The 27,926-nt window shown below is 38.7% G+C and overlaps 1 protein-coding gene across 1 annotated transcript in view; it reads left to right on the forward strand.

The window, feature by feature from the left end:
• STON1 (stonin 1) overlaps positions 1-27,638 on the forward strand; it is a 61,445-nt gene extending 33,807 nt beyond the window's left edge. The window contains exons 2-4 of the mRNA XM_021001251.2: positions 3,016-4,999; positions 19,726-19,928; positions 21,313-27,638. Coding sequence (XP_020856910.1) covers positions 3,064-4,999; positions 19,726-19,928; positions 21,313-21,387 — 2,214 coding nt within the window. The 5' untranslated portion in view covers positions 3,016-3,063 and the 3' untranslated portion in view covers positions 21,388-27,638. The remainder of the gene's footprint in view (positions 1-3,015; positions 5,000-19,725; positions 19,929-21,312) is intronic.
• The last annotated feature ends 288 nt before the right edge of the window (positions 27,639-27,926 follow it).

Here is a 27,926-nt window from a genome sequence, read left to right on the forward strand (position 1 = left end):
TTCATATGCAATTCCTGTCCAAGATAGATATGCTGATGAACTCATTTCATGAATTATCCAGAGATGCAGTATCGCTTAGCGTATAGACCACTGGACTTGATTTCAGGAAGAGCTGGGTTTGCCTCTCACCTAAGACACTTATTAGCTGTGATACATTGGGCTAGTAAACTAACTTTTCTCAGTCTCAGTTACCAAATCTGTAAATGATAATATCAGTGAAAACAAAGGGGTATCATGAAGATCAAATGAAACATGTTAAGCATTTTGCAAGCCTTGAAACACCATGCCAACATGAGCTACTATTGTTATTGTTGTCCATCCAACTATATTTCATGATCTGGGTGATATGCCTTCTTCATCTGCTTGGGTTTACCATGTGGATTACTACTAACCCAGTCTTCTTTGAGTGGCAACCAGGACACCCTGGGGTGTTCTTAGACCAATCTGCAAAGAAGATATCTACAACAAATTCTTTTCACCATCGAGAGCAACAGAGTCACCATATTTGGATTTTGGATATCACAGTCCTTGATGATTATAGGGGAAGTAGAAATGACATTGGAAATAACAAAGATGGCAAACAGATGTACTATGTCAAGTTTAGACAGGGAAGGCCCATCCTGGGTGCAACGTAATTTTGAAGGCCTTGAGAGCTCACTTCTTGTTCTATCTGAAGGAGGGTAAGATACCAAAGTTATAGGGGGAAAAATCTCAGAACCTATACTATTAAAAAAAAAAAAGGTGACTAAGAGTCATGATGCCTTCCTAGTCACTTAAAAATATCAGTGCTGTCAATGATTCTTTCTCATTCTTTTGGAATTTTTTCTGTAAGATATTTTGAAACTTGTTTGAAATTGTGCCTCCAACACATTTTCTTGTCTTTATTTGGTCAGGTCCTAGCCATCATTCCCAACTTAATTTTCTTGAGTGTTATTTCTGCTCCCTCCTATATAACACCACAGGTGCTGGGGAGGGGGTAGAGACCAAGTGTGGTGGTGTTTTGACCATAGCCAAAAATGATGAAAAATGGTCACTGTGGCATCCATGACAAATCTGTTCCATTTCACATTTTTGTTACCCTCCTTCCAATTTCATCTTCAGATACTCTGGGGATAATCTTGTTTAGTTGGGTCTTATGCCATGTTTTCTACAGGCTTATTTTTCCCCTTCACTACCTTTTGCTATTTTATGAGACAGCATTGTTCATGTGTTCTGCCATCTTCCTCTGCTATGTTTTGCGAATGAGATTGTACTTTAAATTGATGTTATCCTTGGCTGCCATGTCTCTCTGCTTGGCAGAAAAATCAAATATTTGTTGACTGAGCCATTTTGGGGCCCTTTTTTTGGGGGGGTCTTCTTTGTGGCATTGTTTTACATTGATTAGACTTCCCTTAGAAATGATAACAACTTCCATCCATTTTCCATTTTCAGAGTAAACTTGCTTGCATAAGTTAGATTGGAGTTACAATTGCTTATATTGTCTCCTCCAATTTCTTCTAATTTGCTATTCTAACCATTTGATGATTTTACTGCACACAGAGAACTTATTCTGAAAATATCCTTAGTCATTTCCTGTTTTTGTTAAGATATAGTCAATTTAATTTTTTTGTTGAGTGCTTGTTATTTTCTGACTCTCATCTTGAGGAAAACATCCATGATATGCAAGCATGTGATTTCTGTAAAATCTAGGAACCTTTTGCTTTTTCCCTAATCCTGAGAAATCTAGGATATTTTTTCACCATTCTCCCACGCCCAACTTATCTAGTATTAAATTCCCCAAGTATTAAGGTTATTCCTCATGTTGACTTGGTTTGAAGGGTTTTGTCAAATTTTTTGTCCAATATCTCTCCTTTTCTGCAACAGATATTAGTATAAAAGCTGTAACTCTCTTCTGGTGGGCCCGTTGCCTGCTCTCATCTTGAGCATTACAAAGTGAGATGGTCTCATGAAATGATATTTCTTGTTCACCCTGAATACATAATGAAACCAACCCCAGAGAGTGCTTTTTTGGTGACTGCAAGAAGAAATAGTGAGCCATACTTCTATTACTCTCTAACTTCTTTATTTCGTGAGCTTTGTTTATAATGAAAATGTCTGTATGGCTGTTGCTTAGTTTCTCCAGTAATATTTTGACTCATTGGTTAATGGACAATGCCAGTTAAAATCCTATCTACCATAGGAAGCCTTTTTTTTAACCTCTCTTAATTCTAGTTTCTTCCCTCTTTTAATTATTTCCTTTTTATCATGTATATAGCTTGCTTGTATATATTTGTTTGCTTGTTGTCTCCCCCATTAGATTGTAAGTTCCTTGAGGGCAAGAACTGTCTTCTGCCACTTATTATATTCCTAGTTCTTAGTGGCACATAGCAAGTGCTTAATACATGTTTATTGACAGAGATCTTGCATTGAGTACCAACAGTGAACTTAGTATTTTAGGTGCTATAAAAGGATCACACAGAACTGGGGACCATTTTCATATTTTGATCTGATTCATGGATCACCATATCCAAGTAATTCATCATTTGAGACCCAAATTGCTGGTGAAGACCTTGTCTCCTTAGTCAGGCTCTTCACTGAATGGCAGGCATAGTCAATCTTTGGGGCCATACTTGGAGCCATTTTAATTTGTCAGAGCCCACCCAAGCCGGTTTCCCACTGGCATATCTGTAAAGGACCCAGGGTTATTGCCATGCCACATAATTTACCTATCATTGATGATTACACTGTTGTTATTAAAAAACAAAACAACTAAGCCGTGACTTATTTCAGTCATCATTAGATGAGCAGTTAGATTGCAAGTGCTCTGAGGCAAGGATTGCACTTTACGATGCAGCTACCTCAGGTCTGTACACTTATGATTCTTTTCTTTCCTGTATAGTTGGATGATAAAACATTGTTAAATTAAATTGGACTGAAAAGTGTTCTATGTTTTTAGCTCCATGAAGAAAGATAGCATGTAAATATGGATAATTTTGTATTTGGGTACAAATCTATTATTTTTTTTTCTTTTAACAGGTGCTTCATGCCTGGTGTACCAACAAGTGCATTGCTTGATCTTCCAGAATGTATTCTGCTAACCCAGCCAACTGGGTCACATTTGATGATGAGCCACTTTCTCAGTCCCCTCAAAAATCAAAGAATTTTCCACTGGAGAATCACAGCATCTGTAAACCTAATGGACTTAAGCTGAATCTCCCTGGTCTCAAGGAATCCTATGGTTCTTCCTCTGCAAGTGGTACCCCTCTTTCTTCTCCCATTGTGGACTTCTACCTAAGTCCAGGGCCCCCAAGTAATTCTCCCCTTTCCACACCTACCAAAGACTACCCTGGCTTTCCTTGTATTCCCAAACCAGGGGGGATTCACGAACTTTATCCTATTCCTGAATGGCCTTCAAACAGCCCACTTCCAACACCAGAGGCAGAGTCTTCATTGTTCCCTTCTAAACTCAGTTATTCCGCCCATTCATCCACACCCAGTGATCATTCTTGTAAGCTTTCAGATGTCAAAACTGAACTTGTGGATGAAAGGAACCCTCAACCTCACCAATCTGAAAGCTTAGGCCATCAACGTAACTTTACACAGTTTCAGTATTTTCAAGATGACTGTGCTTTTTCAAGTCCATTTTGGAAAGAAGAATCTTTACCTAGCACCTCCCCTTTCACTTTTGACCCTGAAGGAAAAGATCAAAGGTCCAGCAGAAAGATGGCACCTCCTGAACAGAAGAATCTCAATCAATGTTCATTTAACTATGTCTGTGAAAGACTTGAACACCTGCAAGCTACAGATGATGCTACAGACTCAATTGGAAGCCTGTCTATGCAGTGTCTATACACTGGAGACAGCAGCCCTTCCTTTGTCCCCCATAGTTTATTCAGAAGTCAGCAGAAAGTTGGGTGGTCCTTCATGCTTAGAATCCCTGAGAAGAAAAATATGATGTCCTCTAGACAATGGGGCCCGATATTCCTGAAAGTCTTGCCTGGGGGCATTTTGCAAATGTACTATGAGAAAGGATTAGAGAAACCATTTAAAGAGCTTCAGTTGGACCCATACTGCAGACTCTCTGAACCCAAAGTGGAGAACTATAGCATGGCAGGGAAAATCCACACTGTGAAGATTGAGCATGTGACATATACAGAAAAAAGAAAGTACCATTCTAAGACAGAAGTAGTCCACGAGCCAGAAGTAGAGCAGATGTTAAAACTGGGGACCACAGACTACCATGACTTCCTTGAATTTCTGACAGTGGTAGATGAAGAACTGATGAAACTCCCTCCTCTTTCCAAACAAAAAAGAAACTATGAAGAACAAGAGATTTCCCTGGAAATTGTGGACAACTTCTGGGGAAAGGTCACTAAAGAAGGAAAGCTAGTTGAAAGTGCTGTAGTTACCCACATCTACTGCCTCTGCTTTGTGAATGGAAATACAGAATGCTTTTTAGCCTTAAATGACCTTGAGCTGCAGAAGAAAGATGATCGCTATTTTGAGAGAGACCCAGAAAAGAAAGGAATTGAAATTCTTGAATACTATTTTCACAACTGTGTGAAAGCACAAGAGTTTGAGCAGTTGAGGATCATTAAGTTTTCACCATTGGATGCTTGTAGATTTGAGCTGATGCGTTTCAAGACATCGTATGACGGTGAGGACCTTCCATTTTCTGTGAAGTCTGCCGTGGTTGTCCAGGGTGCGTATGTTGAGCTTCAGGCTTTTGTCAACATGGCCTCATCTGCTCTGACTTCAACCCGTTCTGGTCCTTTGAGATTCTGTGACAATATAATGATACATTTTCCAGTCCCTGCTCAGTGGATCAAAGCGCTTTGGACCATGAATCTCCAGAGACAGAAGTCCCTGAAGGCCAAAATGAATCGCCGGACATGCCTTGGCTCTTTACATGAACCAGAATCGGAACCTGTTGTCCAGGTCACGCTGGGAACAGCAAAATATGAGAGTGCCTATAGGGCGATCGTGTGGAAGATAGACCGGTTGCCAGATAAAAACTCAAGTAAATATACAATTTTTCCAAGTTATTTTCCCCCATTGTGGTGTTTCAAATGTTTTCACTGTGCTGCTGAGTCTACACATTGGAATCATACACTCTCAAACATCTAGTCAATTCTGTCAACTGAGGCTTTGTCTACACAACCAATTCTGTTGGTTGAAAGGTGACAAAATGTAGTCAAGTTGGTGTTTTCACATGGTATTTTCATAATGCAAAGCGATTTAGTTGGATTGATTTTAAATAGACAACTGGATCATCCTAGTCCGGATCCCTTCAGCCCAAGGTCCTGTATTTGGTAGGGGCACCAAGGGATAGTTTGTGGGCTTGAACCTCAAATGTTGGAGACATTCTCCTAAGCATCCTAGTTTCCTAGAAATAATAGAATTTTGAGAGTTAGAAGGGACCACAGTGGTCATCTAATGTCACTTACACCTGAAATAACCTATTGTGGAGCTATAATCTGTGAATACAGTTTGACCTTTTGCGGGTCAGGCATTTATAGTCTCACTCTGTATCAACCTTTGCATGTAGCAGAATCCTTAGGTTTACTACCTGTTATGCAAAATAAGATAACACTGACTTTTTCAGTGTGCTTAATTAGGGCCTTTTGCTGTTGTTTTAACTTATTTATTTTACCAAGTTGACAGAGTTTATTGGATGTTGGACTTGGAAGGGACCTTATAGTTAGTCCTCTGGTCCAACTCAGACCAGAATAAGAATCCCCTCCTACAAATATCCCCCATGAATAGTCATCTAGCCTTTGCTTGAAGACCCTCAGCAAGCAGAAACCTACTACCTTTGGAGGGAGCCCATTCTCCTTCATATATAATGCTGATCCTTAGGAAGTGTTCCCTTACGCTGAACCTAAATCTGTCTTTCTTCAGCTTCCACCCCACCGTTCCTAGTTCTGCCTTCTTGAACCAAGCAGAGCAAGTGGAGCCCCTCTTCCCGAACCTTCTTTCTGGCCCTCAGAGTCCTCTCTTTCTTAGGCTGACTGTTTTAGTTCCTTCTGATGATCTTGATAAAAGATAAACTTCATGCTCTTTGCCATGCTGGTCTCCCTTTTCTGGACACTCCCCAGTCTATTGATGTCCTTTCTAAAATCTGGTAACCCAAGCTGAACCTAACATTTGCCTTCTTATTCCACATTATTTTGGCTCCTTTAATGTAGCCTAAGATCTTCTGAGTCTTCACCACCACCACCACTACCACTACCGTCATCAGCACCGTCATCATCGTTGCCTTAGCATTTTCATACCTGCTGCTGTGTGCCAGCTGATTTACAGCTATTACCTCATTAGATTCTCACAACAACCCTGGGATGTAGGTGCTATTATTAGTCCCATTTTACAGTTTAGAAAACTATGGTAAACAGAAGTTAAATGACTTGCCTAGGATCACACAGCTAGTAAATGTCTGAGGTCAAATTTGAACTCAGGTCTTCTTGACTGTAGGCCTAGCACTGTATCTACCAGGCCATCTAGCTAAATCTCTCTCTTGACTCTTATAAACCTATAGTTCGTTAAAACCTCGAGATCCTTTTTAAATCGCTGTCTAGCCAGGTTTTCTTCACCTTGTATTTGTGATATTGATTTTTTTTTTTTTTGTGAGGCAGTTGAGGTTAAATGACTTGCCCAGAGTCACATGGCTAGTGACCATTATGTGTTTGAGGTCGTATTTGAACTCAGGTCCTCCTGACTCCAGGGCTGGTGCGCCACCTAGCTGCCTCTGTGATATTGATGTTTTAAACTCAAGTGTAAGACTTTTACATTTATCACTGTTGTGTCTGATTTTTTTAGATTTGGCCAAATGTTTTCATCTGTTGACGTCTTTTTGGATCCTGACTCTCTTCTTGTAGTGTGGAGAGGGCCCTGGTTTCAAAGTCAAAAAAGCCTGGTTTCAAATTCTGCCTCAGACTTATTAGCTGTGTGAACCTTAGCAATTCACTTAACACTCTGTTTCAGACCAGCTTCCTTGTCTGTAAAATGGGGGTAGCCTCCAAGGTCACTTCCAGATATAAATTTGTTATATTATTATCTAACATGTTATCTATCTCTCTCAGCATTCTGTTATCTGTAAATTTGCTAAGCTTACCATTTATGCCTTGATCTAAGTCACTGAGAAAAATATTTTCAAAAAGTACTAGGTCAAAGACCCTGGGTCATTGTACTAGAAACTTCCTTCCAAGTTGACATCTTTCCAGTAATGACTTTTGGGGTCCAGCCAGTTAGCCAATTCCAAATTCATTTAACGAAAATAATACATTTATATAGTATATTAGGATTTACGCACATTTCTCTCACAACAACCCTGCTGGTTAAGTAGTACAAGTCTTTCTGTATCCACTTTGCAGATGAAGAAAGTGGAACTCAGAGAGGTTAAGTAATTTGCCAACTTCACGTGGCTAGTATAATTTCAAGGCTGGGATTTGGACCCAGGACCTCCTGATTTGAAGTCCAGTACTCTTTCCACTAGGCCATGTTGCTTTTAATCTACCAGGCTGTCTAGCCCACACCTTGCATCTTGACCATAAGGAATATCTTGAGAACTTGTGTTAATCCTTGTGAACTAGTTTGAAGGGAATGTTACTTGTGGTATCATGTCGACCCACTCTCAGTGGGAAAATTTAATGCATTCAGTGAAGCAATTAGTCAAAATGTTTTTCAGTATTTTTTTTCAAGCTGTGAAAACATAGCCTTAGTACCCACTTTTGCTAAGATTGTAACTGAGCAGTGAAAATAATTAGGTAAACACTGAGAAAAGGGGATGATATATCCCTGTCCTACTCCAATTCTCCATTAAGAAGTTGGGTTGTTTCCAGGGGAGTACTTCAGGCAAAGAGCAGGTTTAGTGGCAGATTCAGAGGGGGTAGTGTCTACATGAGTTTGTCCTACTTCCAGAGAGGTTTCGCTTGGGCACAGATGCTTACCGAAAGGATTCTAAGTGGTTGATTCTCTTTGAAGTTCTCTGCAGGCCAGTAACTATGCAGAACCATAACTAGAGTGGGACAATTGGGACTTTGTCCCACCTTACCTCTTGTGCTGAAATTTAGAGGCATGCTTTCTCTCTGAGTAGTCTTCTAGCCTGGCATCCCTGCTTTATTGTTCTCCACTGGCCTTCTCAGTGGTCCCCAATATCTGTGGTGTGATTGCTATCCTGGGCCCCAGTATTCCCAGTGCTCCAATTCTTCTACCACTTTGCCAGCCTTCACTGGCTTTCCTCTTATTTCTGCCATCGGAGCATTCTCATGTCATCCTGGAATTAAGGAAGATGTCTGTGCTACAGGTTCCCCTACTGCTGCATTTCTTCCTTGCCTCCCATCCCCCTCCCCTCCAGCATATGCTGTCTGCTCCTTCTCCCTCATTGGTCTCCTAACAGAGGCTAAAGGACTCTGGATCATTAGCTTTGCCACAGGGGTACAGGCCAGACTTTCTGGTTGGTATGTTACCATTCCCCCAGTGGGGGTGCATCTAGTAGGGCACACTATACAGTTCTAGGGCTTACAGGAAAATGACTTATGGAACAATGAAGGTGAAGGCCAACACAAGTCTGGTGAGGTGAGATCTGGAGGCTTTCCCACACTCCAGATGGACTTGTCTTGGCTTGACCCACCCTAGTACCTGCACTAGTGGTAGCCTCCCTAGAAACCTCATAGTATCTTGGTCTCCAACTCTTCTTGACACCTCCCAATCTCTATTATGAGATATTTTACCTCAAGTTCTGAAATTACTAGCTCTGATCCCTAGAATAGAATGGATTTGATACATCTGTCCATAAATAGAACAGAATGGATCTTTACTCCCTGAGGCTTCCAGACCACTCCCATCCTCTAGGGGCATCCAGCCTAGTCCGTTGATGGCTGGGTTGGTGTTTCTAAGTTATCATATTGACCTGTAAGGATTGGTCCAGAGATCAGGTACATTTTGAGCAGTCTATGAATCCAGATGCTCTCTCTACAAAAACAAAATTCCATTGGCCAAATTTAGCAAAACTGTCCCCTCACTTCTCTCCTTTTCCACCAATTCCTGTGGGGTTTACTCTGGTTGCAGAGCCCTGTTGGCCCTCATTAATCATTCCTTCTTTGGAGTCTGTTGCTGATACAGAAAATTTCCATGGAAAAGCAACCCTGTTCCCTAATATTCTAATATTCAGGCTACTTGTGGAGCTAATTTCCTGATAACAAGGACAATCTGATCCCCAGCTTTTTCATAACTCCATTGTGATGGGAGCAACATGAAATTCAAAATTTGCCTAAGTTCAATACATAAGTGATAAATTATTTGTTTTCCACTTTCATTTGTTTGCTGAGAAAGGGAGTAACTCCATCACCAAAAAATCTTTTTTTGAGATTTTGGGGGGATTTTGAGAGTGATGACCAAATGTATACTCTTTTTATTTGGGAGATTTGTTTGTTTATTTGTTTTTGTTTGTTTTAGGGCTGGATCTGTGATTTCATCAGTCAGTCAATAAGGATTTATTAAGCACCTACTAAGTGCCAGGCACTGGGGATACAGAGAAAGGTAAAAGATAGTCCCTGCATCTAAGGATCTCACAGTCTAATGGAGAAGACATGATGAACACAAGTGTGTACAAAGAAGATATGTACAGGATAAATTGGAGATAATCAACAGGAAGGAGGCACTACCCCAAAGGGTAGATCAGAAAAAGCTTTTCGTAGAAGGTGGAATTTTAGCTGGAATTTAGAGGAAGCCAGGGAAGCCAAGAAGCAGAGATGAGGAGGAAGAGTATTCCAAGCAAGAGGAACAGCCATTGAAAATGCCCACAGTCAGGAGATGGAGTTTCTTGTTTGAGGAACAGGAAGGTAATTCCCTGGGTGGTGGTGCCTCCTTGCCCGGGGCACTGAGGACTTCAGTGGCTTGCTCAGTCACACAGCCAGTATGTATCAGAGACAGGATTTGAATCCAGGTCTTCCTGACTTCTGTGGCACTCCTCTGTCCACTATGCTACGTAGCTTTCTCCCATTTTGAAGTTAGAGGTGTTATAAAAAAGGAATGTTTTCTTCAAGGACAGCCTCTTTCTTTTTTAATGCTATTTTATTTTTTCCAATTACATGCAAAGATAGTTTTCAACATTCACTTTTATAAGATTTTGAGTTCCAAATTTTTCTTCCTCCCTCCCCCAGACAGCAAGCAATCTGAATACAGGCTATATATGTACAATCATATAAAACATTTCCACGTTAGTCATATTGTGAAAGAAGAATCAGAATAAAAGGGATAAACTATGAGAAAGAAAAAAAAAGAGAAAATAGCGTGCTTCAGTCTGCATTAGACTCCATAGTTCTTTCTCTGGAGGACAGCATTTTTCATCATGAGTCTTTTGGAGATGTCTTAGATCATTGTATGACTGAGAAGAGCTAAGTCTATCAAAGGTGGTCTTTGCACAGTGTTGCTGTTACTGTGTACAGTGTTCTCCTGGTTCTGCTCTCTTCATCAGCATCAGTTCCTATAAGGCTTTCCAGGCTTTTCTGAAATCTGCCTGCTTGTCATTTCTTATAGCACAATAATATTGCATTACATTCGTGTGCCACAGCTTGTTCAGCCATTCTCCAGTTGATGGGCATTCCCTCAATTTCTAATTCTTTGAAGAGTACCCTTTTTCTGCTAAAAATAAACTCATGATCTAATGAACATTTGTAGAGCCAGGCCAAGGTGCTAATCAGGCACAGAGTGGTGGAATCATCCATTGGGCATAGTGATAGGCACAGAGACCCAGGGAGATCAGACATGTTTCACCATGTGAATTGTGATGTGAACTGTGTTCAGAGGAATATATAAAGAGCCTGGTGAGGTAAAAATCAAGGGCTAGGGAACAGTGTTCAAAGAGCAAATTCCTGGCGTTCAGCCTAGTGGCACTGCCAGTCAGCCCTAAGGAAACAGAGTTTTCAAGCTAAGTCAGCCCAGTACAAGCTTTAATTTGTTTTCCAAACTCATAATGTAGCAATGGATCCTCCTTTTAAAAAGTTTTATTGTTACATTAATGTATGCGTGTTTTTAAAGATCCAGTGTTGCGTGCAAAATTTGCATTTCCTACCATTGTTGTTGTTCAGTCTTTCAGTCGTGTCTGACTCTTTGTGACCCCATAGACCATGCTGTCCGTGGGTTTTTTTCTTGGCAAAGATACTGAAGTGATTTGTCATTTTCCATCTCCAGTGGATTAAGGCAAAGAGAGGTTAAGTGACTTTTCCAGGGTCACATGGCTAGTAAATGTCTGAGGCTGAGTTTGAACTTAGGTCTTTCTGACTCCAGACCCATTGCTCTATCCACTGAGCCACCTAGCTGCCTCTTTCCTGGCATTAACTTCGATTAAATGATTAATCATTTATTGATGACCCGGCACAAAGTAGGTGTACAGAGGTAGGGTGTATAAGAAGAATGCAAGAATGGTTCCCTGACCTGTGTGTTTATGATATATGTGTATGAAGCTGGCAAACAATAGATCAAAGTATTTTTAAAATAAATAGGCAAGAGTTGAACAAGGAGAAGCTTCAAGATTTTAATGAAATATTTACTAGTTGTTGAGCATAGAGAATGAACATGTGAAATAATATTCTAAAGTAGGCAAATAGAAAATGAGTTAGAGCTCAGGTCTTTCTGACTCCAGTTCTAACATTCAATCCATTGTGCTACCTAGCTGTCTCTTTCTAGTCAAACATGTCTTTGAAAACCTCATTTACAACTTCTTGAGCAAAAGTCATCGTTGGTAATTTGCAGCATCCGACCCTGTGTCTCTCCATTGACATTTTGGTCATCTGCCATTGGTCTTTGCTGCCATATAGCACCATCGGGGGATTTTTAATGTTAAAGCAATGGACTCTGGAGGCAGTGAGCAGCTTGTATCATTGAAAGCATTGTGTGGCTTCCAAAATTTAACACCATCCAATCTCCTATTCAATTCTGGGTCCTAGAGTGCCCAAGATGCAGCTTGTGATGGGCTTCCCATCTAAATGGTAGTTCATGATCTGGGCAATATAAGTTTTTTGTCTGCTCTTTTTTCTGAGTGTGGATGGTTAAGCCTTTATTTTTCAAATAACCATGGGTTTCAATGAAGGGACTTTATAATATTCTAGGGCTCGATTTAATTAGTGCAATTCCATCTACAAATAGACGCGTCCTTCCTTCGTTTGTACCCTGTGTGAGACCTCTTCCATGACGCTGATGAATGTATATCTTTCCTTTTTTATGCTTTGCCTCGATGTTGCTATCAGGGAGGTAGCATGGTATAGTTACTAAGTCAGTAAACATTTAATAAGCCTCTACAGTGTGCCAGACACTAGGCTAAGTGCTGGGGCTACAAAGAAAAGCAAAAGACAGTCTCTGCAACATAAACCCGACTATATACAGACCAGCTACATATAAGAGAAATGGGAAATAAACAACAGAGGGAAGGCACTAGAACTAAGGGGAATGGGAAGGATTTCCTCTGTAAGGTGGGATTTTAACTGGAATATGAGGGAAGCCCGGGGAGCCAAGAGGCAAAGATGAGGAGGGATAGTATTCCAGTCATGGACAGGTTATTTAACCTGTTTGCCTCAGTTTCCTCATCTGTAAAATGAAGATAATAATAGAACCTACCTTCCAGGGTTGTTGTGAGGATCAAACGAGATGATTGTAAAGAGCTTAGCACAGTTGTCTGGCACATAGTAAAATGCTATATGTTCCTCAGCAGGCTTTTAGGGCTGGGAAACCTGCAGCCTCCAGGCCACATGTGGCCCTCTAGGTCCTCAAGTGTGGCCCTTTGAATCCAAATTTCAGGATTCAGTCAAAAAGGGCCATACTTGAGGACCTAGAGGGCCACATATGATCTCAAGGCCCCAGATTCCCCACCCCTGGAAGTTATATCTATCATAAAATCTTTTTTTTTTCCTTTCCTAGAATCTTGTGTGATTTTCAACTCGGAGCAAAAGACATATTGTTTGAGAACAGTCTATAAGTCTACATTTTGTTCTATCAACTAAAATGCTTTTTAAGAAAATCACTGAGCAGACACAATGGGATCTTATATTCTTTATCCCTCTTAATTGAGTGATTGTGAAGATGTAGGAAATGATAAACAACTTCAGTATCTTTGCCAAGAAAACCCAAAATGGGTCTGTGAAGAGTCAGATGTGACTGAGAAGACGGCTAACTGGAGATACGGTTTGTTGTTGAAAACTGTAAAGCCTTGACTGTTCTCTCTCTAAGAGGTGAGAAAACAGGCATATGGGTTCTTAACTGCTCATGTCTTCTCAGTTGCCCTTTCTTAAAATGTGTGTCCTTCTGGAAGGGCTAACATATGAACTTAAATTCATACTAACTTATAAATGATTGACATCACAGCCTTTTCTAAGCGCAGGTTTTGATAGGGAATAGGAGAAGTACAAGAATACTAGGTACCTCAAAATGATTCATGGAATGAGTTTGAGGAAGCAAAGGTAAATTACTGTTCTTTATAATTTTCTCCAGCTTTAGAAATAAAACTATCATAAATTTTTCTTTCCCATTTATTGACTTTATTTCTCTACTTCATTCCTATTTAGTCTCTTATTCTATCTATCTTACCATCTATTCCGACTCACCTGTGTAATTTAGATTTCTAAGGTAAAGTGTCCAAGTGGGTTTAGCAAAACTGAGACATTAAAATTGTATGGAGTAGGGTTTGTGTCTCGCAATAAAAGAAGCTCCGAGTTATTCATCAGGCCAAAGAGTGCCCCTTAGTGGCCATCACTGGGATAAATAACAGTTGTTTCTACTATTTGTGGTATTACTAGAGGTATGAATTTAGTAAAAAAAAAAGCAGAAAAATTTGGGGAAAGCTTTTCCCACTTAAAAAACCCCAATATACAGAAAAAGAGAATGGGAGGAATTCTCCTCCTGGATTTTTCTTTCTTTTTTCTTCTAAGTCTTATATCTAATAAAGTGTTACTAGCTTATCAAGTCAGGTCGTGTGGGCTGAATGTAAAAATAAACGTCAGAATTATTTTCACAAAAGATATCATCAGACCAGTACATCATCATGTTGTCTTGACTTGTGTCTAAAACGTTCTTTGATTTTTTAAAAACAGTATTTTAGTGTGAACAGAGACTCTAAAAGTTATGTATATATCTAGGTGGGACGGTATATGACCAAGGGGGATTGAACCAGATTGAACCAATTTATAAGAGTCAATTATTAAAATTTCAGTGTAATCATTGATGCCTCTGGCAAACAGTACAAATCAGGGCCTGACTGATTGTTTGGTTGATTGTCTAGACTTAAGAAGGTGATGAAGAAAATGTTAATAAAGCAGATTAAATTTAAAAGTGTTCCACGTGTACATTTCCCCTCCATTCCCCCCTGCTCACCCAAAGCCAGTTGTGAACCATTTACCAACACACTCCTTAACTTAGATTTTCTGGTATTTAGAGTGGCTCTTTATTAACATTATCCCAAGACATGTTTGGAATATTTCTAGTAATGTAGAGCAAAATAAAAAGTAATAAATGCAGCCCCCCTGACTCCGTTTTCTATAGATATTGGTTGATTTGACCAGGAGTCAATACATTAAGGACTCATGAGAGTTGCTTGAGGTTTAGTTAGGTAACCTTCCTGCAGTCACACAGCTAAGTAGTATCATGTGTGGGGTTTGGTTCCGAGTTCTCTAGACTCTGAGTCAGCACTTTCTCCATGAAAGCACACAACCACTTGGACTGGGTTATATGGTAGTCTTTACTTTTAATCATGGCAGTAGCAATGGTTTGGAAATAAATTGCTCTAAAGGCTTATCTGAATTTAAGAAAAGTAATCATCCTTTACCACCTAGAAGTGCCTAGGATTCTTGTCTTTTTTTTTTTTTTACTTATGGTAATGATGAAGGTGGTTTGTATATAAAAGCTTTCATATGAAAGGAAGAAGAGAAGAGAAGAAAAAAAAAGTGATGTGGTTGAACAATTATTTAGGTAATCAGTAAATATGTATTGAGCACCTACTGTATGCAAGGCACTGTGCCTTGTGGGGAATAACAGGAAAGGTAAGATATTGGTATTGCTTTGAATTGAATTGGGAAGAGACTATGTAGCCTAAGTAATAACATAAGGGGATTTAAGTGCCAAAAGAATGGAATAGACAAAAGTGTCTAATAGTTGGAGGAAGGAGAGATCATGGTAGGCTAGAGTAATCATTGAGGGTTTCATAGAAGAAATGGTTTAGAACGAGGCCTGAAAAGATGGGTAAGCTTCTTTTTGGGGGTAAGGATGTTGCAGGCAATTTGAGTAAAGAAGTGATCTTCAAGGTTCATTTTTTTTTTTACTTACTGATAAGATCTCGTTGTCCTAAATGTTTCTGATTTAAGGCTGAATGTTGAGAACTGGATATAGAAGTTTGTATTCTGTTATAATTTTATGTAGTGAAAATTTTGACATTACCAGGACTCTCAACTACCCCTCCGCCTGCCTTTTTAAAGCTTATCTAGAAAAAATACATTATTGCCAAAATATTTATGTTGCAAGAGATTCTAGATAGTTGCTTAGCTGCCATTCTGATTTATGAGTTAGAAAATAATAAAATCTCTGAATTGCTTATATATGTATATTTGCTTGGATATGTAGAGTTATAGTTACAAATATAGTTAAGTGAGGGGTAAAGTTCAAGAAACACAAGTTTTTATTTATTATTCTAAGACCTAGGTTCTATTCCTGACTCACCTACCAATTCGCTATGTGACTTTGGAAGGTCATTACCTTTCTGCGCCTCAGTTTGCTGTAAAATGAGTCAACCTCAGTGGTCCCTAGGATTCCAGTTAGCTCTAACATCTTATGATTTGTAGAGTATTTGTCAGCAAAGCTGGATTAACTAATTATTCACAAATTGAATTTAGTGTGAAATCAATACTCCTGAGAAAATGGAGAATTTTTAAAAGTTCACTAAAATAGTCCATTCCGTTTTTGCCCTTTGGTCCCAGTAGCGAAGTAGTTACTATGGGCATCCTAGTCACAGAGGGGACTTCACAACTGGGCTTTTTAACTCTTCCATCTGCCCTCCTGCCTGGTCTTCACACAAGACCCTCATCTCCTGACTCCAGGCATTTTCATTGGTATCTCCATTCCATGCCTGGAATTCCCTCCCTCTTCATCTCCACTTCCTGGCTTCCCTGGCTTCCTTCAGATCTCAGCTCAGATCTCACCTTCTGCAAGAAGCTTTTCCTAATCTCACTTCATGCTAGTTCATTCCCTCTATTGGTTATCTATAATTTATCTACAGGTATACATGCACGTATGTATTACATAATATACATACAAATTAACATGCAGACAACTATATTTAAACTATATATAAATATGTGATATATAATATACACAATTATATATATGTGTGTGTGTATATATATATATATATACATATACATATATATGTGAAAATACAATGTGTGTGTGGTGTTTAGTTGTTTGTATTTTATCTCCCCCATTTGACTGTAAACTCCTTGAGGGCAGGGACTGTTCCACCCTCCCCTTTCTTTGTATCCCCAGTTCTTAGCACAGTGCCTGACACATAGTAGGTACTTAAATGCTTTTAACTGACTGACTAGAGAGGATTGTGATTAGTTCCTTTCCATTTTTACTGAGGGTAGGAGAAGAAGAAGAAGAAGAAATGGGCTTAAAATGAAGCAAGGGAGAGTTGGGTTAGACTGGAGAATCTTGGATATAGATAGTTAAAATAATAGAATGAAGTTGTGGAATTCCCTTCTCTGGGAGTCTTTTAAAAGATTGTCACCTCTGTGGAAAGACTTCAGAAGTTAGTGGTGTCCTTACATTTCTTCCAATCTCCCACAGTGCTCTGGTCAATAACAAGATTAACTCATTTTTGTAGAGGGCTTCCCAAGTCTTACTACAATTTTAGGTTTCTAAAGCTGCTTTCCCCACCCTCCCCCACTTAATAGTATTGTATATTTTCCAATTACATATAAAGATAGTTTTCAACATTCACTTTTATAAGATTTTTGAGTTCTAAATTTTTTGCCCCCTCCCTCTTCCCCAAGATGGCATGCAATCTGATATAGGCTATACATGTGCAAACATATTAAATGTACTTTCACATTAGTCATGTTGTGAAAGAAGAATCAGAACAAAAGGGAAAAATCACAAGAAAGATAAAAAAAAACAAAAAAAGAGAAAACAGTGTGTTTTGATCTGCATCCAGACTCCATGGTTCTTTCTCTGAATATGGATAGCATTTTCCATCATGAGTCTTTTGGAATTGTCTTAGATCATTGTATTGCTGAAAAGAGCCAAATCTATCAAGGTTGATCATTGCACAATGTTGCTGTTACCGTGTACAGTGTTCTCCTGGTTCTGCTAACTTTACTCTACATCAGTTCATGTAAGTCCAGGATTTTCTGTAATCCACCTACTCATCATTTCTTATAGCACAATAGTATTCTATTACATTCATATGCTTGTTTATATACTTGTTTAGCCATTCCCCGATTGATGGGCATCCCCTCAATTTCCAATGCCTTGCCACCACAAAAAGGGCTATAATGCTGATTTTGGCAGCTTAAAATTTCACTAAGACCTTTTGGGACACCCTGCATATCATTTAAAGCTTGCAAAGTATGTTTCTCCCACCGTCCCTATGAAGTAGACTGTAGTATTATTATCTCCATTTTAAGATTGAAAAAAACAATGAGGCTGACAGGTTGTAACTAGGTCACATGGGTAGTAAGTGTCAGAGATGGGATCTGAACCCAAGTCTCTCTCTCTCTCTGCCCTGTGTCCCAGACCTCCAAGTCCTGTTCTCTTTCCATTAGATGAATTGTAAATATTTGTTGCTTCAAAGGTAAGTTGACCCCTTAGACTTTTCCACCTTCAGAATGCTCTGGTTCTGCCTAAAAGTAATAGGTTGTGTTATTTCGGTTCCAGACTTAAAGGAATAGAAACATAGCCATACTCACCTTTACTTATAGTATGCATGTTATTATTAATGTTAGTATTATTTAGAGTATTAATAGTATATAAACGACCAGAGTGATATTCATGTACAAAACAAAGATACAAGAAGACTGATGGGTGTTTCTGCCTAGCTACTATCCTTGGGTACCAATCTTTGTTTGGTTCTGGGAAATGAAGTCATACCTGTGGACATAATTGGTTCTATCTAGTCTATAAATAGATTCAGAGTGGGGGTGGTAGGGATTGTGAGGGGTGTACAGGGTTAGGGTCTATGGAGTTTTATGCTGAAGCAGACAAAAGACGCCAGAGCCTTTTCTAAATACGTACATCTGGGGCAGGACTTCACCTTTTTGTGCCACGTGGACCCCCATTGGCAGTTGTAAAACCTATGGACTCTTTCTTAGAAAAATATTTTTAAATGTACACAATACAATAGATAGAAGGAAACTAACTATATTGAAAGTAAAGATGCAGTTTTTTCCCCATATAAATTCACAGACCCATAAAATCCATCCATAGAACTGTTGGTCTGTGAACCTGTGGTTAAAAAACTGATGGAGGGTGAGCAAATTGTGCCAATCAGGAGTAGGCTAGAAAAAAACTAAATACAGGGGTGGTTAGTTTGGTAGAACTCTCTTGGTGTCAGGGCCTTCACTACTGGTTTCATCTGTCATCCTGGCTATTTATATTTGTGTGTTTTCCTGTTCTTCCTCTGGAGGAAGAGACTCTGTATGTATAACCAACTGGCATCATAGGTTGTAAGGAATGACAGACAATTTATCATTCAGAAAATAAGCCAGATATTTTTAGACTTGGTTTAATGCCTTAAGCCACATTTTGGTGGAAATCTTTCTACAGCTAGAGCCATCTTTATAATTTCAGTGAAGCAGGAATTCCATTCTATCGAGGTTGATAAACTGCCTTTCATCTACTATATTATCTTAACTAGGGGCAGCATCCTTATTTGATGTGTGTGGATGCTTTGGCTAATGCAAACCAGAGATCTTTTGTAAAAAGATCAGGTCAGTGTTGATGCTGGCTGTACTCAACATGTTTCTGACTCTGCTATATGATGCATACACACGCATACACATGTCACTAGTCTTAGAATATACTTTTGAAGAGAAAAAAGAAATGTTAGTGCAAACACCAAGGGCAAAAATGTAACCCTTTGTTCCATATATTTGTGAGCTTTGAAAGGGAATAGAGAAGAAACTATCCTGATAAAGAACATTTTGAGTCTAGGACTTAATTTTCTGAAATGCAATGAAATCTCATTCATTTAGACTTCACTAATTTGTTGTTTTAACTAGAATTGAAGCTTTTCTCTGCATCATCTATGGAGAAAAAGTTTGCAGAACAAATGCATGGTGGTGTAAGCAAGATTGCAGGAATTTGTTAAATCTCTTTGAGTATAAGGTGTTTTGAAGTTTCTTAGCATAGTAAGACTGTGCAAATGGTATTATTTATGACAAAAGAGTCATCAGTTTATTAAAGCAGACCAAGCAGGACTTCTGTATGGAAACATTTTATTAGCAAGTTCGCTTAGTTACTTGATTTTCTGGAAAATAACAAAGCAACCCTGAAAAAAAAAGTATTCTACGATATTTCCCCAACCCTGAAGGACTTTCTCTCAATTAGCACAAATTAGTGAGATCCGACAGTTTGTTCTTAAATCAATTTTATGCTGCTCTAGTGTTTTTGGATCTGTTTGGCTAGCTACACAAAGATAAAGAATATCTCATACATTTAAAGGAAATAGGGCAATTATTTGACTAATCATTTGCTGTTTTATTCCCTAAGGTCCTGATCATCCCCATAGTTTGTCATACAAACTAGAACTTGGGTCAGACCAAGAAATACCTTCTGACTGGTACCCATTTGCTACAGTTCAGTTTGTCATGCTTAACAATCATGCTTCGAAGACAGAAATGAAGTCTATGGGCATAGAGAGTGATGTCCAGCCCCAGAAGCATGTTGTTCAGAAAACTTACTATAACTGCCAGGTGAGTCCTAAGCTCTTTTGATCCATCTGGGGGCTATAGGAACTGTGAGTTAGTTTAGTTTTAAATGCTTTGTTTGAACTGTTTAAGTAGTTATATGTGGATATTTGGAATATTTGAGACAAAGATTATGGCCATCATTATCTGACTAGTCAGTAGTAAGCACAGTGTGTGTACAAGAAAACACATATTCCTTGACCACCGAGAACCTTCCATAGGAAATGCCTTGAATAAATAAAAAGAGTTTCAAGAAAATGTACATATACTGTAACCAGAAATAGAATATAAGCTTCTTGAGAACATGGACTATTTTTTTTTTTTGGCAATTGGGGTTAAGTGACTTGCCCAGGGTCACACAGCTAGTAAGTGTCAAGTGTTTGGTCAGAGGCCATATTTGAACTCAGGTTCTCTTGACTTCAGGGCCGGTGCTCTATCCACGGTGCCATCTAGCTGCCCCGAACATGGACTATTTTTATTTTCGTCTTTGTATACCCTAGCAGTTACCACTGTGTTTGTGCATTGTAGGTACTTAATAAATGTTGAAGGAATGAACACAATATTTATGTTATGACATTACCTAGCCTAGTGCAAGGAAGCAGATGGTTACAACATTCAGTATTTTCTATGTATTTTTTTTAAACTGACACACTTCCTTGTCCTCCTTTTGCCACTACACCACCACCTACACCTATCCATATATTCCTAAACTTTGTCTTCCTTCAATTATTCAACTGATCTAAGTAAATAATTAGCTAGATAATCTCTGTTTCAGATGTATCATATTCTAATGTATGTGTTTCAAATGTGGTTTTGTTTCTAGCTCTGGACCCAAGTAACATTTCCTATTTTCTAATAATTATTTTTAAAAATGTTTATCTTTTGTTTTTATGTCACTTTTACTTGCAAATATATCCTTTCCACTAATATTTTAAAACTCACTCATGTAACTTGAGTATCAGATTTAGTTCTGCCATTTTGGTTTTTGTCCACTTTGGGGCCCATAGTACAATTAGTGTGATCATGTTACATGGCACTAGCACCAGCTCATGATTTTATCTCACAGTAGGATATATTATTACATTTGAAGCTACATTGATAAATCTCTTATCAACATTTAAATGTGTGTACATTTTAGTGAAACACTGTATTTATGGGTTGACTGTAAGGGGTAAGGCCCTTTCCCCAAATGTTATATTCTGGAAGCTAGTCTGTGCTTAGGATCTGTATGGCTTAGAGCATACAATGTGGCTTGCATATATATTTGTAAAAAGTAGTAGATGCCTCAGTTACTCATAAAATATATCTATGTCCAATATGTAGCAAAGGCTTAGGTGTTGCAACTATGCTCTATTTATTAATGCATCCCATGTTTTATTTTGTATCACAGGTTGAAATAGAAAAGAAATGGATTAGAATTGATGGAGAAGACCCAGATAAGGCTGGAGACTGCATAACTCAGTAGAAGAAACAAGACCTGACAATGGAAAAGAGTGACCCATTCTTTAGATGTGTATTTTGGAGAAAATAACGATAATAACAAGTCCCAACAAATGACTTACTATTGGATAGCAATCTATACTGAACCTCTCATTTTATTGATAAAAGGAACTTCCAGATGAGAAAATTCTCTCAGCCAATGCAGGTCTCCAACTACAATTACCTAATGGGATGAAAAAGTTCCACTGTGAACATTTGTGTTATTCAGAAGCAAAAGGACCATGTTTTATGTTTGGAGAAGTCTAACGTCTGAAGTCCAACACAGATTGAATGATGTCTTCGAGAGAGTCATGTCTTCTGTACTTTAATCTAAAACTTGTGCAAGACTTTTGTTCTCCTTGGAACTTGACGGTGTTGGTCAAGTTAATTGATGTGACCTAGCAGCTAGATGACCCAAAGAAGCTGCTTCTCTAGGGTATTCAGTGTTTGACAGCTTTAGGACTATCCTGAAACATTGCTTTTCCTTTGTTAGCCTGGCTATATACCTTCTTTTCCCACTGGTACCTTTATTAGAGAATGGGGAGATGAAACCCAAACCAATCAATTTAGCTTCTTGCTAATGGCATTGGAAAAGGGATTTGAGTGAGGGAACATTGAAACCATATTGTAAAATGGAGGTTTGGGATATATACTGGCGAGAGTAAAGAGACCTAGGTCATAGTCTCAGCTCTGTGACTTGCTAGTCATATGACTTTGGGCTAATCACTTCAATCTCTTTGAGTCTCAGTTTTCATTTCTATAAATTGGGGTTAATACTATCTGGACTTTTCTACCACACAGGGGATGACTTGTCATCTGATCAAACACCCTTATTTTATAGATAAGAAACTAAAGCCTAAAGAAGTTAAATGACTTTTCCAGAGTCACATAGGTAGCAAGTGGTAGAGATGGTATTTGAATTCAGGTACTCTGCCTCCATGTCCACTGTAGGTAGTCCACTAGTTGGAAAGCACTTTAGCAAAGCATGATAGGATTATGGATTTAAATGACTTATGTCTTCCATGGATGGTCTTTAGTAGAATGGAGAATTGAGAATTGACTATATTTAGAAAATATTTTCCTATAATGTCTAATGATTATATCTTTATATTCTTTTCTCACTTCAGGACTTGTATGGCTTCTGATATGTGATGCAGATGTATATGAAATACCTAAGAAGTCATTCATGCGCAGAAATATTCTATTTTGGCAAGGCAGTAAGCTAAATGAATGACCTTTTCCTTGAAAAGATATTCCTTTCAAAATGAAATCTTAACATTGTGGCCATTGTACTTCTGGGCTTTGATAACTCTGAAGTCTTACTTTGGACAGTAGTTAAAATATGCAAGTGATTTTAAATGATTATTTTTTTAAAAATACGTAACTATTATTCTTTTAAAATTGAAATGCTAGTAATATAGAAACGTTATTAGTCTAAATTTTTTTTAAAACCCTGAGACAAGCCTCAAGTGAAGGGAAATCCAAATCATATAGCCAAAAAAAAAATTATTTTCTGCCTTGGAGAAGCTAAGCATAAGGGAGGGAGATGGGAAATTATGAGAATATTCTGAACTGGATATATAAGGTATTGTATTACAGTGATTCTAAAACATCACGTAAATGATTATAATCATTGGGCATCTATTGATGTTAGCAGATTTTATTCTGCTTCTGATTTTACCCTCCCACATTTGAGGGAAAAGGTTAGTTTTCCAAGTGTAACTAGTCTTGCATTCTGCATAAATATCCTGAAAAGGAAGTCTCTCAGAGAGACTACCCTTCACTTAGTGTTCAGTCTTAAATATTTGTCAAGTCACCTACTGAAGCAATAAGTGGTCTAATATTTTCCCAGACATTTATCTGTTTGACTTAAAGTTACTTCTGTAGATTTTATTTAATATTGTATAGCACTCATTTTAATCTATTTGCTCAGTAAACCAGATGAATTTTTTTTCCTTTTACATTTCTTGGTGGTCTGCATAAGTAAGCAGTTTTTATTGCTTTTTTTTTTACTATAAAGATAAAGTAATATAAAATAGTTGAATGTTTAACTGCGTTTGTATTAGTATTTTAAAACTGTTTTTGATTTGATATTTCTTTGTGATTCCGTGATCTCATCAGTGTGGGCACTTCCCTCTATCCATGCAGATCAGAATCTATTCATACCCTCTCATGCTCTGCAGTTCTTAACCGTGCCTTTCTATGTACATCTTTTACAGTCACTACCCAACAGGCCGGAGGCCTTCCTCCGACTCACTGTATTCAAACATCTAATGCTTAAAATTCATCCTGGATGAAGTGGAGGGTGAATTGTTTATGTGTTTACAGCCTCCCCCTTATCAATTTTCCCTCCTTCCATTCTCTTCCTGATTTCTCCTTTGTCTATTTCCTTTTCCTCTGGTGTGCCCTGATTCTTTAACTCCATGGATCTGTTGAGCACAAAGCAATACAAGAGTGGGCTAGATTCTCTGAATCTGTAAGATGGTTCTAAGGAATTTCATTGGAATAATTCCACCATTTCTTTATAAGCCTGTTTTATGCCCACAAAGAACTTAGATTTTGTTTCAAGTGAATTTAATGAATATTTGAACTTGGAAATAAATTTAGCTAATAACTCGGTTAATTGCCCCTCCCTGCTCCACAAGTTGGCAATTATCTTTGGGCATCCCATTGTCAGTGTCCTTTCCTCACAATGACAGCCTGCTTCTTCAGAGAATCTTGAGATTCAGTGTGCAGAATAGAGCAAGAAGGGGAGCTAAGATCCAGCCTGAGAGTCTGTGGGAAGGCCAAGGTTGATGGCATTAACAGCGGTATGCCAAGGCATAATTGTTAATTTACACATTTACGAGGATCCTTAAATATTCATTACTTAGTGTTAAATTAACATTCTGTGATAGGGAATGGGCTTCTTAGTAAAATTCTTCTGACCTTTGAAATGGCAGGAGGTCGTATGTGACATAGGAACTCAGGCAAGAAGCCAGGAAGAGTCAGTTAGATTTACAAATTAGAAGTAAAATGTTATCTCCTAGGGACGAGCAGGTAAGAGATAATTGCAAAGAAACCTGATTGAGGGGAGGTAGGGTGGTGTTAGACTTTGAATTTTGGTTTTCTGTCAGGTATGATCTAAATAAATGTCCCCGTCATCTGTGAATTGGAATGTCTAGGATACCACCTATTAGAACATTCTAAGTCGTAGAATCAAAAGTTAATTCAGTTGTCAAAATGACTTGTTTTCAACAGTTGGCTAGATTGCAAATGGCTGCTCCTGACCTGGTGTTTTAACACAAATCATGGTTCTTTTCACTGTTGTCAGTATTTATTGGGCAGCATTTCCTTGGAGCAGTTTAGAAAAGGGAGCAATTTCTTACCCAAGCTCAAAGTATGTGGGTACTTGGCAATAAGTCCTACAGAGAATTCTGCCTTGGAGTGGGGTAGTAATTCTATTTAGGGTATATAACACAGATTCCAGTAACAGGAAGCTGCTGGTGATTTTGAAACTGGCCAGTTGTCTGTGTGTAAGCAGTTTCATACACAGCATGAGCAGTGGTGATATTGGGCAACACTGTGTCCTAATCTTTGTGCGTGAAGCTCTGTTGTTTTCTGGGGGTTCAGTCAGTGTAATTAGATTATATGTGGTGTTTGCTGTCCCCTTGAGAAACTAGGCTCTGGGAAATCAATGAATCTTATCCAGTGGGGAAAAACCAGTGATGAGAGAGATGGAGACAGAGAGACAGATAGAGAGAAAGAGAGGGAGAGAGAGCATTCTCTAGTGTAGTAACTCTACAACAAGGACTCAGCCTTTGACAGCTAGAAAGACGAGTAAATCAGACTGACTTCATGAATGGAGTGCCTGATGATCAGCCTGACAAAAGTCAAGATGATTAATTGTAAATATCTGAGTTGAGTTCAGTGACTTGAGAATTTCCCCTCTTTGTATAGGAAGGAAACTTTTTATCTCTGAAAAAGAAATGCAGCACTGGTGGTTTTCATTTTGCTTTCTTTTAAAGCTCATGTTGATGATACAATAAAAATGTTCAATCATTCCCTACCTTCCTCTTTCTCATTGAATAAATATTTCCCCCCTCCCCAAGGTTAGTATTAGTCTGTTGCTATATGATTTGGTTCATTTGGATATGAGATGAAAACTTTGAACTGTCTGGTACATGCATCGACCGAGTATTTCTGGGTGTCTGTTTCCTAGGATGGCTGTGTGTGTTGAGTTCAGAATGTCCGGCTGATTAGACAGATCCAGTGTTTTGGTTGGCTATATGCTGATATAAACAAAGCCTTGGTTCCCCGTAAATAAAGTGGGTTAGTTCTTAGCAATAGTGAACACTGTGGTCAGAGGATCCTTCTAAAGGCAGCAAACTAAAAATTGGTATAAATTAATTAGAATGAATGGTAATCCTAGGATGTTCAATAGACTTTGAAAAGGAAAGATGATTTGGAGTCACAGGGAGAGTGGAGTTGAGGTCCGTTAGGATCGTAAGATCTGCAGCTAAAAGCTTAAAAAGATTAAGCGCAAACCTCTCGTTTTATAGATGAGGCACCTAATGTTTGGAAAGGAAGAGTCACCTGTTTAAAGTCACAGATCCAGTGTGCTAACTTTCTGATGCATAGCAGAGGGTTTATGTGTATTAACATGCATGAGAAAGCCAAACCATGGTTCAGTTCTCTACACCTTGCTCCTTCTGTTTCCATAGTTTATGTTATTTCTGTTACTGAATACTAACTTCAGTTATGACTAGTATTTGCCCCCAGAATGATTGCTCCAGATGTCTTCACTCAGTTCAGATGAATTGAGCAATCATCCACACAATGCCAGTTTTGTTGTTTTGCAAAAGTTCTCTCTGGTCAACAGCTATAATCAGCCGAAGTCAAGACGGTTGAGTTGTTCTTTGACAATTTATACATGACGATGATTAAGGAATGTGCTTTGCTCAGAATATCATTTCATAGTCTGCTAAGTAAATATAACCCAGATCAAGTTTCTGTTCTGTTAAGCAACTCCTCCGGGGCTGCTTCCCCAACTTTCGCTCAAAGGTCTGGTCCCCAGAAGATGGGGGCCGTTCTCTCCCTTTACAATTCTAGGGCTAACCCTGAGGAGCTGGGGTTTCTAGAATGGTCACTCACAAGCCCTCACTGGTGTGCTTTGCCATTGACTATCAGTCATTTGCCTCAATTAGTTTTAGCAAAGGTTATTTACTAAGGTGACATAGTAAAAACAACTGGTATAAAACATTTCCCCCAAATCTTGGGTATATTTTCCCCTTGCATACACAAGGTCCCTAGGTAAAACAGGCTGAAATTTACAGTACAATGTTAATGAGGTGTGCATGCAGAGAACATATATGGCCAAAGGGTAAATTCCCAGCTTGTGGTTACTGGAACCTGTTCTCTCTTCATAGGGCCTTCATGATGTTTCCCTTAGGTGTAGCTCTCTGCTGCAAGGAAGAAATCAAATAGCATTTATTAATTGCCTATGATGAGACAGGTATGGGGGCTAAGTGCTTTACAAGTAATATCTCATTTGAGACACAACAATCCTAGGTAGTAGTTGCTATTATGATCTCTATTTTATAGTTAGAACTGAGGAAGACAGAGGTTAAGTGACTTGTCCAGGGCCACACAGCTAATAAGCATTTGAGGCAAAATTTGAACTCAGGTCTTCCTGACTCCAGACCTAACACTTTATCCAATGTACCACCTAGTGGGTTCTAGGGCTTGTAGGGCCTATGCCTCTACTGAGGCTGGTATAGCTTGGCACTTATCTCCGTTTTAAAGGGTTTCACTCTCTGAAGCTGTTGCTGTTTTCAGGTCTTTCCAAAGCCCTCAGTAAACACTTCCTCTCATTAGCTAGTATTGCTGTCAAAGCTAATGCTACCACTGCCAGTCACCTGGGGGCCTTAGCAGGTGCAGGTCCTTCACCATTAAACTGGCCAGCTGCTGGAATGCACAACTCTAAACTGTCTTGCTGTCTTATGCATAGACCCAGACTCATGTCTGATTCTTTTGACCAATCATTAGGTATTTCCTGTGCAGTATCATCTATCTTTAGGCAATGATTAAGGCATTGTATTCCTGTTTTTAATTAATTGACTTAATTAGGCTGAGTGGGCCTTCTGTGATTACATTAAGTGGGGTCGGGATGGAAATACTGTTATAGTCATAACAAAATATTTTATAAATTGCATATTGACTTTTTAAAAAAAGAATTAAAGATGTATTTCAAATGACCATTCTGCGTGATTTCTTTTTTTGCAGTGTGATCGTTGTAGTCATTATGTTTGCTATGCAATCAATTCCAATAAGCAAATAATTAAGTATGTCAGATGCACGAAGGCTATAAAAGAATCAGCTAGTATAGTATCTTAAAATATACTGGAAAAATAAATGCCAAGCTGCAACTGATAATGACATAGGCACATTGGATCAGAGGTTTAGAGCTAGAAGGGACCTCAGAGGCCATCCAGTGCAACTCCCTCATTTTACAAGTGAGGAAACTGAGAGACAGAGAGGCAAAGT

This window comes from Phascolarctos cinereus, unplaced genomic scaffold (assembly GCF_003287225.1).
Source record: "Phascolarctos cinereus isolate Bilbo 61053 unplaced genomic scaffold, phaCin_HiC Scaffold_2;HRSCAF=192, whole genome shotgun sequence".
NCBI classification, from domain to species: domain Eukaryota; kingdom Metazoa; phylum Chordata; class Mammalia; order Diprotodontia; family Phascolarctidae; genus Phascolarctos; species Phascolarctos cinereus.